The 17,527-nt window shown below is 39.8% G+C and overlaps 1 protein-coding gene across 4 annotated transcripts in view; it reads left to right on the forward strand.

Moving 5' to 3' along the window:
• The window catches only part of LOC109405285 (homeobox protein homothorax), a 534,195-nt gene that overhangs the window by 222,012 nt on the left and 294,656 nt on the right, over positions 1-17,527 (forward strand). The window contains exon 8 of one of the 4 annotated variants that reach the window (XM_062850556.1): positions 2,898-12,507. The exons of the other annotated variants lie outside the window; for them this stretch is intronic. Coding sequence (XP_062706540.1) covers positions 2,898-2,920 — 23 coding nt within the window. The 3' untranslated portion in view covers positions 2,921-12,507. Of the gene's footprint in view, positions 1-2,897; positions 12,508-17,527 lie in introns of those variants that run through there. 4 annotated transcript variants of the gene reach the window in all.

Below are 17,527 nucleotides of genomic sequence, written 5' to 3' on the forward strand. Positions count from 1 at the left end.
GATGAAGCTTCGGTGTTGACACGGATAATGCGTCGAACCCTTGGTGGATCATGCTGAGGTGTTGATGGCGTGACCGACATTTGAAAAAGGTTTCCAAAATCCTCGAACCAGCGTTTCAACTGGTCATCCGGATTGGTTAGTAACTTTTCCGACGTGTCTTTCACGGGTTTCGTAGTATTCATATTAGTCCCACTAAGGGGTGATACACAAATTATGTCACGCAAAAATCGACCATTTTCAACCCCCCTTCCCCCCTATGTCACACTTTTTGTATGGGACCTCAATATTTTTTTGTATAGATGGTCACGATCTGCAAACCCCCCCCCCCTTTCCCCTTAAAAGTGTGACGTTATTTGTGCATGGCCCCTAAGGCGACGTAAAACATCGTAGAAGAGACGGATTTGCAGGTGTTTGCGGCTTTCTCATCTTCGTCGACTAAGGAGTCCGCCCACGCTCTTTTGCCCTTTTTACATGAGCGTTTCACTTCCTTCTCGAAAGTCGAATAGCGCCGACGGGCTACGGCTTTGGCTCCTCGTGTTTTCGCCCGCTCTATCGCGGCTTTAGCGTTTCTTCGCTCCTCTATATTCCTCCAGGTATTAGCTGTGATCCACTGCTTTCTTCGGGTACGTAGCTCACCCAAATTATTGTCGCCGGTGGCGATGAAGGCGTTCTTGATGACGCTCCATTGATTTTCTACGCATCCACCTGCTGGGATATCCTCAGCACGACTAAGGACCTTTTCTCCGCAGCGTAACCGCAGCGTCTGTCGATGGATCCTAGCAATGCGCAGTCGGGTCTTGCCGATTAGAAGATGATGGTCGGACGCAAGTTGGTGCTACGTTTGTTCCGCACATCAAGAAGGCTCCATCTTCATTTTCGGTTGATGCAGATGTGGTCTATTTGAAAAACCCATGTCACTTTGTGCCCTAGTCGATGAGGAAGAGCGATCCCCCAATCACCATATCATTGTTGCCACAAAACTCTGCAAACAGCTCTCCGTTTTCGCTCATTTCTCCGAGACCATGGCGTCCTATGACATGCTCATAGTCCGAGTTGTCGGAACCAACCTTCGCGTTGAAGTCGCCCATGAGGATCTTGATATCACCTTTCGGAATCTTGTCCACGACAGCATTCAGTTGACTGTAAAATTTCTCTTTATCTTGCAATTCGGCAGCATCGGTTGGCGCGTAACATTGAATAATTGTAAGGTTTTGAACCCGTGTTCTCAATCTGGCTACAATTATCCTCTCATTAATAGGTTCCCACTTCGTGAGCGCTGCGTGGGCGTGAGCGCTGAGCAGGAAACCAACTCCACGGTGGCGAGGAGCGTGTTCACCTCGTTGGCCAGAGTATATCAGAATTTGACCCGACGCCAATCTGTGCTCTTCAAAGTTCGGCCAACGGACTTCGCTCAGATCTAGGACCTCAAGCTTCATACGACATGCCTCATTGGCTAGTTGTGTCAGTTAACCCTGCTGGGCTAGGCTTAATACATTCCAAGTTCAATTCTTGTCCGTTGTTTCGCGCTAAAAGTCGTTGCCGTTGAAACAGTTCGTAATCCTTCATTTTCGGTTTCTGTAACGTTTTTTTTTGGGTTTCGGAAACAGTAGGTTGTTGGCCTAAGGTCCCCTATTCACCATGGTGGGGCTGCCACCTTAGGCATAGCTTCCGGTAGAGGAGCATTTCATACTAAGTCGCTGTATGCCAGAACAGACGCTGTTTGAGCCGCACCTCCTTGGTGAACAGACGCTCGAGACGTACCTCCTCAATCTAGCTGAAGTCAGAAGGACAACAGTACCCAGGCTGTACTACCAGCTATGCACACAACTCTTAGCTGGCGGTCTTTGTCATCGTTTGACCCGTGGAAGCATGATGTAGAAACTTGTGAGGACCAGAGCTATGTTGGACGCTCTCCTTATCGACTCAGCGTTTTGCAGCCCGAATTACTATTATTTAAAATACCGTAATTTACAATACGCGCCGGTGACTCAGCTTGCAGATATTTATGGTAATTCTACAAATGAATTTGTCATCGGTTAGTGCTGAAATTTTTGTTTTCGTTTGTTTTTCTGCATAATTTCACTCTAGCTAGAAACAGTCCAGAGAACGTCCAGATCCATTCATTTCATATACTTCCCATTAAATTTGAATTCCCGTAAATGCTTCTTTTAGCTAGCTCATCCTTATGTTCGACAATTCTCGCAAATCGTTGAACGGATCAAGACCCAGCAGGGTCTTCAAGTTTCAGACGATATCATGGATAAACCTCCTGGAACGCCAATAAAACCATCTAAAACTCCCGGGAACACTCCTGAAACACCCCTGAAACTCCTTGGGATCCCCTTGGAACGCTTTTAAAACATCATGAAACTCCTCTGAAATCTCCTGAAGCACCCCTGGGACCCCCTTAAAGCCCATTGAAAACCTCTACAACGCTCCTGAAATCCTCTGAAACACACTCTGGAACGCTTTTGAAAGCCCCTGGGACACTCCTGGAAACCCCTGGATCAGCCCCTAAACCCCCATCAACATTCCTGGAACGCCCTGAAATCCCTCTGAGACACCCCTGGAACGCCCTTGATACCTCTTGAAATCCCCTGGATCGTTTCTGAAGCCCTCTGGAATATTCCTGAACTCCCTGTTAGTGAGTTAACAATAAATATGTTATTTCAAACAATGATAAAATACAAAGGACATCCTTCCAGTAGGACATTTGTACTCAGTCTGGCATTAAATCTTATTTCGTAACAGCAGTATTCGTGATATAAGCCACTAACCAACCCAGCACCACCCCCTGTTGGTACACCACTGGAGCATATCATTTGCTGGTGCACCATAACAACCGTGTTTGCAAAGTACCGATCCTAATAATTTATGTTTGTTTTCTTTCTTTTCAGACGGTAAGTTCCATCATTTTTGAAGCGGTAATTCCAAACAACATTGAGTAACGCGTAAGTCAGTGAGCTACACATAAATCGAAAAAAATGTGTTACTTATCAATATCGATCCATAAGTCGTACTAACAATTAGATCAAACATGATATCAATCATTTAATGAGAAATGGTGGCTTTGAGTAGTGAATATGTTCCTATGATTGATATATTAATAGGTTGATAAGCTGCTAATTTGTAATTTTATCATATTTTGAATAATTATCAAGCGCCAACGTCTGATAACTCAAATAAGTTCTTTATCTTTTCTGATAATCATTGCGAACATATTAGAAAATACAGATCAAAACTTATGTGCAAGTTTTTTTTTAATCTATGAAGTACACGCGTTTTGCATTCAACCCTATATATTAGTGAGTGTATTTTCTGATTATTAGCCAACATGATTTAGTACGGTCCCATCGACACCTCACGGTAGGCAGAGTTATTGAGATGCAATCGTCGTGTGTTAGAGCACCGCATACTATGCCGGAGTGTCGAAAATTGATTCATGATGTATCGCATCCGACAGGCCAGTATACGCCATATAAATGCAACTGATTAAACACACAACAAGTCATTATTGATACATACCAAGTCAGGGTCTGTCAGAATCTCACTGGACCATGATAGACAGCTAAAGCAAAGAGTGCTGCGCGTTGCTCGCAAAGATCTCTTAATTATTTTTTGCCTTCCGTGCACTTCGCCGAACACATTTTCTTGATTAAACTATACGAAGTGGCTACTGCATGCTATAAGATAGCACTATATCACTCATCATGCCGAACTCATAAGGGAGCTAAAAGTTGTTATTTTGTACGCTAAACTCTAACAACACACATTATGTGCTACTGTTTTGATCGCACATTTGATCAATGCGATCCTGATTTAATAACACAGTAAATTTTTGAAACGGTTGATACAAAAGCAGATCCTCCTCATTTTGTATTTGTCGTCAGGGCCGGTATCGAAAAATTATTGCCCAGCAGCACAAAATCTATGAACTGAGAACATCGGTGTTTGCGTTCAGTGTTCTCTAAGTAAATTATACATTGAGAATGACAGAAACGATTTCTGTAAATTTTATCACAATGAACATCATATCAGCATTTGCAACTGCTAAATAGTGAAGGTCTAACATCAAAACATCCTCGCTTTGGTTGGAGCCGACTCTGATATTGAACTGCGTTCATTGACTTGGGCTTTACGCCACAGCTACTGTGCCACCATCAAAGGCAATTCTCAATTAAAAGGGCGAGGCTGCAAAAACTGCTCACAAACCGGAGTTTATACTTTCGGCAAAGGCTTGTTTCACCCATCGCGTCTTGTTCCCTATCGTTGATATCTTGGTCAAATCACTCAACTATAAAATATGAAAATTTATATCAAAAATGATTTTCTCTTCGTTCGTTCTTGTTTTGATACTTTTTCAACATGCTTCTTAGGATGATATTCGCTCGTTTTTCTCTCTTCGGTTTTTCGGCAACGAGAATGCTGTGAATCGAAAACAATTCCTTTAGAGATGGAAGATAAGAGTTATAATAAAATGAATAATGCATTTTTAATTTCTCATATTTGTATTTCTGAAGTCGCCAGGAAGCTTATCATTTAGGTTATTAAATAATTCAGTACGCGTGCCCTTTAAAAAGAACTCTCACTATTTTCAAAATATAGGACTTTAGACTTTAGAAATTAAGAAAGTTTTAGTTTTGAATCATTTTACATGACCATTTATCTAAGTACCGTGGGATGCCCTAATTTCATGTCGGTCCAAACTTCGCTAACTGATAACATTTAGCGATTATAATCATTGAACTAATTATGCAATTGTCGATATTTCACTTTAGCTATAATACCGAAAGTGAAATTAGGACATTTCAACAATTGGTTCAACGATTTTAATCTTTTCGGGCATTTTCATCTTCTTTTTCTTCGTGGCGTAACATGGTAACCAGGACAAAGCTTGCTTATCAGCTTTCTTTTAGTGTTCGATGAACACTGCCTCTGTTTTTAACTGAGAACTTTGTCTTACTATGTATAACAAAATGACCGGGCAGCCCGGGAATCGAACTTGTCACCCACGGCGTACAACACTTACAAGGTGATACTTTTCGGAAAACTGACTGTTTTTTTATAACGTAACTCAAATTGTTCAAAGGCGTGAACAAAACGATTTATTTCTCTACACCAGTTTGATCATTGTAGAAAAACGATAAGAATGATACATCACAGACAAACAGACGTCTCACTCTACTATTTTCCCATCGTTTCTCTTCTTAACAATCTATTCAAATATTGTTTAGTTCGCAAATCTCTCGCTCATGGCGTTCGCATCCTTTTTTCTCCTGTTTAACATTTGCTCACTGCCACCATCTACACGGAGCCCAAATTTGAGTTCTTTTGACGCAACCCCATAATTTGGCCCAATAATTCAAATTTGAGTAAATAGATTAAACTCACACTAGGTAGTTTGCCTTTAACTACAGCAAAAAAAACTACTCAAGAGTAGGTAAATTCAACCCAATCGTGAGTTTTTTTTTTCAATTTTTTTCAATTTTGACAGAAGCGGCATTTACTCAAAATTGGCTTATTGGGCCAACGTACCGCGGTGGGTAGAGGTGTAAGATGACTGTCAACTGGGAACAAATTTCGCCTACCCTCTATCATGTTTTAGAACCAGTAAAAAGACGTAACTACCAAACAAGAAAATTTCATATTCATTTGCAATATTGATTTTAATAACGTTTTATTATGATTCAAACATAAAAGATGTTATATTCAACATATTAGATTGAGAAATGTCATTCCGAGAAAATCAGTGTTCTGTTTTCACCATTATGAAATATTAGCCTTTACAGCCTCTTTTGTTTCTGTTGTTGTTTTGTTTGACGGAATGTTGATGTGTGGAAATTAGCTGAAAATTGAAAACTCCCTGGGCTATTATTTTGCTTGAATGTGAGGATTATTGAACACTATGACTCAAGAAATTAAGCTACACATCGAAAACACTGATCATAAGCATGAAAATCGAGAGAAAAACACTGATGTTTATGCTACTGTTTATGTTTTTGAAACATTAAACAAAAGATGTTTACAAATAAGAACCAACAGTACACTGAAAAACGAGAGAACCCAAATTTAAGTATTTTTAAACTCACTTTTGAGTTCTTTTTTGCATCCTGTTTCATTGGTTTCATTCGCTCTCTTTATTGTTGTCAGAGAGTGAATAGCAAAACAACCAAACTTTCAGAGTTCGATGCGGGAAGCCAAAATTGAGTAAGTGGCACAGTACCGAAAGTTGAGTAATTTTAACTGACGGTTGAGTAAAAAGAACCTTGACTTTAGGAACTTTGGCCGTATACGCCTAAATGCAAACTACCTACCTAAGCATAGACTTCAGCAACTCAAAATTGGCGTCCCGCACGCAACCTCGAAGTTGGGTGGAATGAACTCAGTTTTGGGTACTTTCGTTTTTCCTTGTAGATGATGCGCAGATGGGCATGATTGGGTGGGCGTAGAGGGTAGGATCTTACACCCCTGCCGGTGGGTCGATGCATCTCGCTTTGTTTTTGACAACATCGGTGGGGGAGATAGAGAAAACAACATATTCTACTAGAATTGGTGATTTTAGGACCCTGATGGGCAAAAATGTGCTCAGAATTGCGATATCTCTTTTCGTTTTTTAGTTATATAACCTGAGAGCTTCCATGACAACTTCGCATTTGCATCGTGCCCAAGAAAGTGTTTGCACACAGGAGTTTGTAATTTTCCACCGATGATTGTCTGAAACGCCTTACGCTAAAGAAAAATTTAAAGTATTTCGGTATACCTTTTGACGTATAAGCTTGTGACCGTAGAGGACCTTCGGAAGAATCAGCTTTCTATATATATCTCTCTGTATACAGAGAGCATTCGTTTCGTGTTTGCAAGTTATGGGAAATTTCTCGGCGAAATAAGCATTCCGGAGCATGTATTCGAAAAAATGAATATTCAAATCATTCTTGATATCTTTTCACAAAACTTTTTTGTTTCCAACAATCATCGTTTTTGGTAAATTAAAAAAAAAGATTTGACTGTTCTTGACTACCATTCTTCCGTAGGCTTACGGTGAAAGTTTCAGAATGTTGACAACCGAGATTACGACAGACGATGGATTGAAGACAAACGATGGTATCGTACAGTGGGACGGATTAAAAAAGTGAGACATTGGGTTTTGTGGTAAAACTATTGATCTGAGAGAGTGGAGACAGCTCACTGAAAGCCACGATGTATACATTTTCCTCTTCTTCTTTTAACAATTTTGTGCGGAGCACAACGGTTTGAAAATATATGATTGGTCAAAACTGATTTGCATATTGAGTTCACAGAAACAGATCATTGAAAATTAATAGATTCGTTGCACTGATTAAGGAAAACTGACCATCATATTTTTTTGTTTGGATACAACAAACGGAGCGAGATTCCAATAAGATGTTTTGGGTATTTGGCCACCCCACACCATCTATGTGAGAATTTCAGCTCGGTTTGCGGTAATAGTTTGTGACAGGTGTGACATTAAGTAGCACGCAATCGAAGCGAGCTGTCTCCTATCCCTCAGCCATTCGACCGAACTTTTTATTATTGTAAATAGTAGCTCTATCTTTCCTCTTTTCAACAACAATTCGTTTTGAGGTGGTTGTTGGAGAAACTTTCGAGTTATAACGGTTTAAGTGAGACACCATTTGACCAAAATCGAGGGGTCTGCAAAAATTGTTGAGGCTCTAATTAACGGAGGGTCCATCAATTTGAGTAACCAAATGCATTTTTTTTTACTTTTTTAGCGAGGGCTTTCAGAAAATCGGCACCTTAAACATTTTTGAAGACAAGGTGTAAATAGTGGGCCGGTCTCAGCGAGAATTACCCAGATGGAAAATTGTATCTCCAAAAGTAACAAAGTCATGCCCAACAATAGAAGCATTTGTTGTAAGTTTGTTTTAATTTGATCGATTTTATAATGTTCAGCAAGTGGAGCGGACCTGGTGTGATGGTTAGAACACTTGACTATCACGCCGAGGACCTGGGATCGATCCCACTCCCGACAAACTCGCAAAATGTGAGTTGTTCCTTCGGAAGGGAAGTAAAGCGTGGGTCCCGAGATGAACTAGCCTAGGGGCAAAAATCTCGTTAATACAGATAAAAAAAATGTTCAGCAAAGTTGTAGATACCGTACAAATGTATATATTTTCTAATACTGTAAAATTCTATTTCATCATTAAAACTAGTACGGCCATCTTTTTTTTTTTTTTTTTTGGTGACGAACCAGCCAAGGGGCTGAAAGTCTCTTTAACCTTCCGTAACTCGCGCGGTTGACTACCTGCATCAGCACCACGCTAATGCTGAGTACAAAAAGCGAGACTTTTTCAACGTGTTGTACAAAATACAACAGCGCGATCGCTCGTGGGTTAATAAAGACAAATCAATCAATCAATCATTTTTTTGAAATAGTACAAAGTTCAAAATGTTGCAACTTTAAAGATGCAGACATTAGCAACTAATTTTTGCACTATTATCGCACATACACTATCGAAGTCAGCCTTTTCTATATAAATAAAAATGGAATGCTGTGTGTATGCCACGAATAGGCTCGGGAACGGGTCAACAGATCTACACCATTCTTTCAAGGTTCCATTCGTGCGTTTCATCCGACGGGATCGTACGAAAAAATAATTGGGAAAATCGACTGGGAACGCACCGAAAACGAGAAAGTTCGAAAATTCATTTTGCGGGGCATTTTTATACAGAGCAAAACACAGTAGACAAGCAGAACAACGTTTGCCGGGACATCTAGTCTTCTATATATATAAAAATGAGTTTGAAGTCCCTTTGAGGCAACAAAACTTACGAACGGCTGAACCGATCGGGATGATTCTTGCATGGTTAGATTCATGGTGGCTGTGTTTATATGTCCAAAAAAACGAAAAACAACTAGAAAAGTAAGAAAATTGATAAAGTACTGATTTTCGTGAGCTGGAAAGGAAATCAACACGATTGAAATGAAACCAATCTAGGGTGCGGTGACGTTATAACCTCAACAGTTGCCAAACCATCACAGCTTGGCAAGACAAAGTTTGCCGGGACAGCTAGTTTTCAATACTTTTGATGTTCTGCAAAGTTGTACAGTTATTTCATAAAATGCTTTTTGCAATTCAGCATTATTTCTTTTATATATAACTTATTTAGATATCATAATGATCTACTTTTCCGCACTGTTTCATTATGTAACTGAAATGAGTTGCATAATGGAAAATAGTTGCATAATGTTTATTAGGTTGATTTTTTTCAGCACGAGTCGTACATTTATCCAACGAGGCTTGCCAAGTTGGATAAATAAGAAGAGTGCTGAAAAAAATCGAGTTTTGCAACGAGTAACATTGTTATTCAATATCTCGTTATTCGATCTCGCTCTGAATTAAATATTTTGAACTTTTATTATGCCAACTGAATAAAGCAGAATGAAATGCTCAATTACTCCCCATTTAGTTATACCGGAAAACAACCTGATTTCTAGGGTTGGATCCATCTAGACCATCCACTCCCCTGTTTTACAATGTACGTTTTCACGTGACTTTTTTAGTATCATTCAATACGGTAGCTGTGTCATCTTCGCTGTATTCTTAAAAGGAAAAAATAAAGGAATAACAGAAGCGTAAAACATAATCTTTTTCTTTTATGTGGTTTGCCATTATGCTCCATGCCGAGCAAAGTCCAGAGTAGGATGATGGTTTACCGGGAGGATTATATGAAAAAATGTGCAATGTTTTCCTTATTGTATTGCTAAAAAAATATAAAACGAAAAAATCAAGATCATAAAAAGCAGAGGAGGAAAGGAAAACATAGCGAATCATCTCACCGTTGTCGTTGCCGTCGTTGTCGCAACTGAGCACTGCTCTTTGGTCGCATGACCTCACAGCCTCCTACGATTGTCGGTGTCGGTATTACAAGAAAGCTACATCGATAAACGAGTAGGGCGTACCCATTTTGATGTCAATAAGTAAAATCAATTTTGTCTTGCCATTTCACAGAAATTAGAACGGAAGGGAAGCTCCGGTCTCAAAGAGAACTCCTGTGCGCTTTTCAATTGTTTTTTTTTGTTTCATCTCTACGAATGACATCGCCTCAGCTAGAGAACGAAATTTACATATATGGGCATCAGAAAGTTAAATCGAGCCGCCAACTTTTCGGAACAAATTTTGGAGTACGCGCGTGCGGTGAATCGCGAGCCTCAACCGTTAAACTCTAGACGCGGGAAGAAATTTAACTATGTACCTACACAGTGCTTCGGAGTTCGTGAGCGATGTGTGAAATTGTTCGGGCACTTGCTGTTGAAATATTTAAGTCACGTTTTTTGAAGGTCGCTCAACAGTGGCATTAGATTAAATGTCTTTTTATCGTCCGACTGCATCTTTCCAATAAAGAATAGCAATATTTGTTTGATTGTGTAATAATAAATTCGTAATTCATGTGTTAATTCATAATGACGTCTACAATCTGCTCTTCGGGCGCATAAGTCTACCAGCACTACCACGCTGAGCGTGTCTGGGTTCAATGTCCGATTAACCGTGTTTTCGCAATGAAAATTTTCTTGAATTACCTGGGGTCATACGATATATGAAAAAAGCAAGTAAAAGCTTTGAGTAGGTGTTGTCCTAGACTTAATGCCCGGAAATTTAGGAAATGTGTTTTTCTAGTTCAGTCATATTATTGGGATAATAATAACTACACGATTTAATATGTGTAAACTGCCTCGTAGTAGCTGGTTATGAAAGATTTTATAGATATAATCATTCAATCACGGAAATCAATGCTTTCGTATATTTATCAGGTTTGGAGTGTCGCATTTTATTAAAAAAAACGTATGAATTATTTTTGGCAAAAATATAAATAAAAATCAAAAAGATGCATTACTTGGAATGCTTTTTTTTCAGGGTGAGTTAACGTTTATTGAATATGAAATCAGAATGCACCATGCATACGTTGATTAAGAAGCCGGTGGCAAAAGCATTCCACCAGCCGTGAGTGTGGATAAATGGTGGCACAAATTGCAATTAGCATATAGATTGTTTTTAGATTCTTTTTCTTCGTTATCATCCTTATTTTGTTTTCTGCTGCTCTTTTGGCGATATTTTATAAAAAACGTCCTTTAGATTTTTGTTACCCATGCGTCAGGTCCAGTGCAGTTCGAAATCAAAAGAACACAAATGAGAAAATGAATAACCCAAAGTACAGACGAGTAAGTCTGACTACCTCTTCTGATGCTTCATTGCAATTCAAACGGCAAAGTATCGTTTCTTCAGCTGCATACCATAAGTACGAGAAACAGAACGAATGAACCAACGGTAATTGACTTCAGTACCTGTGCTGGGAACAGTTCTCAGACTATTTTTGCTATCGGTATTTTATACTGACCCGACTCATAAGTTTAACTTTTTATTGGTATTAAATTATCATTAAAGTCATTTTTGCTCTTCTCTTTTAGACTGCTTTAGATTGGCAGTGAAATAAGTAATTGATAGGAAGTTGCGTATGAGCAAATATCTAAAAGCTACGGTTCGTGACTATGATGACGTCCAGCACCAACCAACTTTTTTACTTTAGGTGCTTTAAAAGTCAATGTTGTTGATAAAGTATTCTTTTGTGACAAGATTCGTCCAAATCTCGTTCTATGATTAGAAATTCGGGTTCCAAATGAGCACGCATTTCACATTCTGTTTTCTAAAGTGAAGGTTGTTAGGTAGATTTATTTTCACTGAACTTGATTGATATGGGTTTTGAAAAAACAAAAACTATATTTTCTAAACAAGGCTCAACACACAGGGTCGAATATTTGACAAGGAATGAACTAAACATCAATGCTAATGACTCTAATGAAAATTCGATCGAGTCAAACAAGATGTTTGAGCATTGGTTTCTTTTAGGACAAATATTTGACCCCGTGTAATGGAATTTTAACAAATGTGGCGACAATGGCGCCTGCCACGTCAGGATGCAAGTCAATGTGGAGAAGGGAAAGTAAGTGATGATTACAAATGCAATCGTTTGTATCTACAGCAGACCGCATTCATGTATCCATGCAAATTTCGGAGGGTTGGTAGGATATGGCTGGCAATGGGTTCACACATTGGTGCGTGGATGCCAAAGGTAAGGTGATAGATTAGTGTATTTATTACTCTGAAGATAATGCGGCACAGTTTGCTTGAGTGCATAACTCATAGGAGTTATATGATATATTGAAACTGTTCCCGTTCCTGTTCTAGCGATGCACATGTGAACATACATGAGTTGTATATGTAGAGAGGAGGGAGAAAGAATTTAGAAAGATTCAAAGTATGATGAAAGGGTCGGGTCAGGGATTGAACCCAGGACCTTCTGCATAGGAATCACAAGCGGTAGTCACTAGAACACCAAGTCCGTCGGTTTTGCCGTTCTCAAAACTAGAAACAGTAAAACTAGAAAGAATAGTCTAAGTTTGAAAGAAGGGGAAATTCCAGGCAATTCAGAGATAAAACATCATTTTAAGATAATCTATCTATCTGTCTATATATATAAAAATGATATTGAAGTCCCTTTGAGGCAACAAAACTCACGAACGGCTGAACCGATCAGGATGACTATTGCATGGTTAGATTGGTATTCATGGTGGAAGTGTTTATAAACAGAAAAGTTACAAGTTACAAAAATCAACTTAAAAGAAGAGCATTTGTAAAATTACTGAAATTGTTATGAGCGGGGAAGAAATTCAAAACGATCGCAACAAAACCAATCTAAGGTGCGGTGCAAAAATGACCCCACAACAGTTGTCAAATAGTTACAATCAAAATGGCAGTACAGCGTCTGCCGGGACAGCTAGTATAATATAAAATAATATAATATAATAATAAGCTCTTAGTTTATTTGTCATAAGAGATAAAGCCTGTATCCGCAATAATCGGGACATAGAAGTATGGCAGTAACTCTGTACTGAATCAATAAAAATTGATTAAAAATTAACTGAGAACTCTACGATGTATGTTTATTATTTGTGCAAAATTTCATTAAAATCGATGCATTACTTTTAACTGTAGATGACAAACAAACAGACGTGGTTTTTAAGATTTTGTACAACCATCACCAATTTTCATTCGCATACTAGATGTTTCTTTTCCGCTACAATTCAAAGTTCTGTAAGGATAATTATGAAATTTCGTGAGCAGTTATGATACTTATAGAGACACTTTCTTGCAAAATTTCATCAACTTTTATCGATTGGATTGAAAGACACTGGTGTTGATAGGGGATAGTGTTAGTGAAAATGTTTCATGTTTTTCATGTGCGAAGTTTGCCCATTCATAACTTTTGAATGTCTCTGCCAATTTTCATGAAATTTCAGAAGGTAGTTGATTATGTGTATATTATTCCTGCAAAATTTGGTGATTATTGGTGTAGTACTTTCAACAATACAATCGAAACAATAAGGGGTGCTCACTAATTGTTGTCTGAGGGGCTAAAACACGGTTAGCCCCAATATATGTTTCGGCTATAAAATTGTTGATAGTGCATCGATTTTTTTGAAATTTTGCCTATGCAAGGGATGTATATTGAGGGGTTTGTGTTCAAAATTTCAGCCATTTCTTTTGTAAAATTCAAAAGCTACAGCGCTGACAAGCTAAACCAGGGGCTGTACAAAATTCAATTGCTCGCGTTCTGCTGTTTCATTGCTACAACAAAAGGTACTTCACCGATTCAATTGAAATTTTGCAGGTGAAATAAACACATCTTGAGATATTATCAGGAAAAATTTGAGCAATTTTAATGTATGTATTGCAGAGTTGCAGCAATATTTCTGTGTCCCGATTATTGCGGATACAGGCTTTAAAAGAAGAAAAATAATAATGAGGGGCACATGATGACCAGGTATTAGTAGGTCGGCTCCAGAGGCACGTTCTCCTCCGTTTGAGAAATTTGTGCCATGATTTTGCACATGATAATGCAATTTGCCTTCTTACTTACTTACTTTCAGTCATGAGCACCCACGGTGGTGCAGAGGGCCAAATTTAAAGATCTCCGTTCTGGGCAATTGCCTGCCATCCCCCTGATCTGTGGCCAGGTCGAATTTCTGCCGACTTGCTTGTTTTCGTTATTGAGGCGCCATGAGCCTCTGGATCTGCGATGTCCTGCTGGGATCCAATCTAACGTTTGCTTGCAGATGTGTGGTCCTATGAAGAGTGTGGTCGACCAACCTCTACTTTCGCTCCCAAATTTCTGTCACTTTCGGCTTTTGATGACATCGACGATGGAGCTCCACGTTGGAGACCCAATTGTCAGACCACCATGCACGATATATATATATATATATTATCACTCTTTTTGGATGCCTTTACTAATACGCCTAGCATTCAGTAGGTTGGAAATCCGCGGTTCCTCATATGTTGCAGAATAATTGATGCAGCAGTTGTGCGGATACTACGGGGTCAGCTTCGAGCATCTCAGCTGATATACGATCGACCCCCGGGGTTATGTTCACGGATGGCTGTTTCTATCTCCTGCACTGATGGAGTGTCGGTATTGACACGGGTAATGCGTCGAACCCTTGGCGGATCATGCTGAGATGTGGAAAAAGGTTTCCAAAGTGCTCGAACCAGCGTTTAAATTGGTTAGCCGGGTCGGTCAATAACTGTCCCGACGTGTCTTTCACGAGCATCGTAGCGCTCATCTTAGTCACACTAAGGCGATGTGAAAAAATCGTAGAGGAGACAGATGCGCCGGTGTTTACGCCTTCGTCGGCTAGGGAGTCCGCACACGCTCTGTTGTCTCGTCTACATGAGCATTTAACTTCCTTCTCAAGAGCCGAATAGCGCTGACGGGCTACGGCTTTGGCTCCTCGTGTTTTTGCTCGCTATATCGCGGTTTTGGCATTCCTTCGCTCCTCTATCTTCCTCCAGATGTCATCTGTGATCCGCTATGGCGCTACGTTTGTTCCGCACATCAAGAAAGCTCCGTTTTCATTTTCGGCTGATGCAAATGTGGTCGATTTGATTTTCATTGACGCCATCACGAGAAACCCATGTCACTTTGTGCACTGGTTCATGATGAAAGAGCGATCCCCCAATCACCACGTCAATATTGCCACAAAACTATGCAAACAGCTCTCCGTTCTCGCTCATTTCTCCGAGACCATGGCGTCCCATGACGTGCTCATAGTCCAAGTTATCGGAGCCAGCCTTCGCGTTAAAGTCGCTCATGAGGATCTTGATATCACCTTTTGGAATCTCATACACGACAGCATTTATGTAGTTGGCTGTAAAAGTTCTCTTTGTCTTGCAATTCGGTTGATGCGTAACATTGGATCATGGTGTTGATTGATTTGTCTTTATTATAGAGACTTTCAGCCCTTGGCTGGTTCGTCTCTCTCGTATCATAGTAAGGTTTCGAACCCGTGTTCTCAATCTGGCTACAATTATTTTGTCATTCATAGGTTCCCACTTCATGAGCGCAGCGTGGGTGTGAGCACTTGGCAGTAAACCAAATCTGCGGTGGCGAGGAGCGTTTTCCCCTCGTAGGACAGAATACATCAGAATTTGACCCAACGTCAATCTGTGTTCCCCAAAGTTCGCCAACGGACTTCGCTCAGTCTTAGGATCTGAAGCTTCATACGGCCAGTTTACGTCCGTTGTTTCGCGCTAAAATTCGTTGCCGTTGAATCAGTTCGTAATCTTTCAATTTCGGTTTCTGTAACGGTTTTTGGGTTTTGATAACAGTATGTTGTTGGCCTAAGGTCCTCTGTCCACTGTGATGGGGCTGCCACCTTAGGTATAGCTTCCGGTGGAGGAGCATTTCATACTCAGCCGCTGTATGCCAGAACAGACGCTGTTCGAGCCGCACCTCCTTGGTGAATAGACGCTCGGGACGTACCTTCTCAATCTAGCTGAAGTCAGAAGGACAACAGTGTCCAGGCTGCACTACCAGCTAAGCGCAACTCTTAGCTGGCGCTCTTTATCATGGTTTGACGCGTGGTAGCATGAGGTAAGAACTTGTGAGGACCAGAGCTATGTTGGACGCTCTCCTTATCGACTCACCATTTTGCTGCTCAAATTGCCTTCTGCTTACCGTATATACTAGACGTGGTCAAAGTTGTATGGGAAACTTTGAATATGATAGATATAAGAATGAGTAAAATGGTTAATTTGCTAAGGATGCTATGTATCGTTGATAACTGTGGTAGTGCTTATAGAACAATCCACTGAGTAACAGGCTATGTTCTTATTGGAACGTAACGCCATAAATAATAAAGAAGAAGAAGATGCGAAACAGTACGCAGGTTCCTAACTTTCAGTCGTTATACGATTATATTGCTGTGAAGTTGGAAGAACGAAATCAATCAGTGCCGTTTTCATATGGTTTCGGAGCGTTATGGTTACTATGACCCTATTCTGTTATACATTCCATAACGCTTTTCTTTCTACTTTTAACCCGTGAGAATATGCTTTTAGAGCAAATGGTATTAACGGATGTTACTATTGAAAAGTTATCAGAATTCCATCCGCAAATGTTAGCCACACGGTCCGCCGGGAATGAACGAAAGCAATAATATATCCGTAGAAGAAAACTTGTACAATAAGTTAGAAAAACCTTTCCGAGGAGAACGTACATATACACTGCTTGATGACGAAGGTTTAGGACTGATTTGTGTGTGCTTGTACATACCTATATATATATGCCCTTTTCTTCTTGTGTTGATTCTGCGGATCCAAAACTGGCAGGATAAAATCCCATCGGATTGTAGTTTGCTATTCTAAGCATGTCCACCAGCACAGGGTGCATTATTTATATCCTCGTCGATTATCTAAATGATATCTAGAGATTATATTCTCATATTTTATTCAAAGAATAATATCGCATCAAATGCATGCTGGGCATTGGCAAAATAGAAATTTGTTTCTTATCGAAGTAGTGGATTTGGAATGGAATAATTTGTCGTTCTGAATTCATTCAGAACACCGCACATTTAACAATAACATTAAGAAAACGTTGCCGACGGCCAAACGAGAGGAAATTGAAAGTGAAATTCTTCACCGAAGAACCTGTTATTGGTAACATGCTTGGCTTGAAAAATTACATTAGAAGAAAACGGCCAGACGAGACAATTAATTATTACAGAAATGTAACAATAAATTTTGCTCCAAAATCACAACAAACGAGACAAAAGAAAAATGAGTCGGACAGTACGCGGGGAAACAGGCAGACGGTGAACCACTGGTAGTGATGAGAAATATTAAGCACTACCAGAAAACAAAAATAAAAGCAGGAACTTAAAGTCTTGCTCATAAATTTCAGACACCAACACACATTCGTATAACTACTACTGGTTGCCATTGGCCCCGGCTGGTATCGACCGAGTGCGAAGCAAAACCTAAACCTAGGTCAAGTTCGTAATTTATCACTTTTAATCTTCGACCATTACTCTTACTCTGCAGCATGACTTTAAAGTTTGCATTTTTTGCGTATGATGACCAATTCAACCCACTTTGTGTACACACAATATTTAAGGTTCCAAAACATGGCTTGGCTACCTAACAAGCTA

The sequence above is a fragment of the Aedes albopictus genome, chromosome 1, assembly GCF_035046485.1.
Source record: "Aedes albopictus strain Foshan chromosome 1, AalbF5, whole genome shotgun sequence".
Lineage (NCBI taxonomy): Eukaryota > Metazoa > Arthropoda > Insecta > Diptera > Culicidae > Aedes > Aedes albopictus.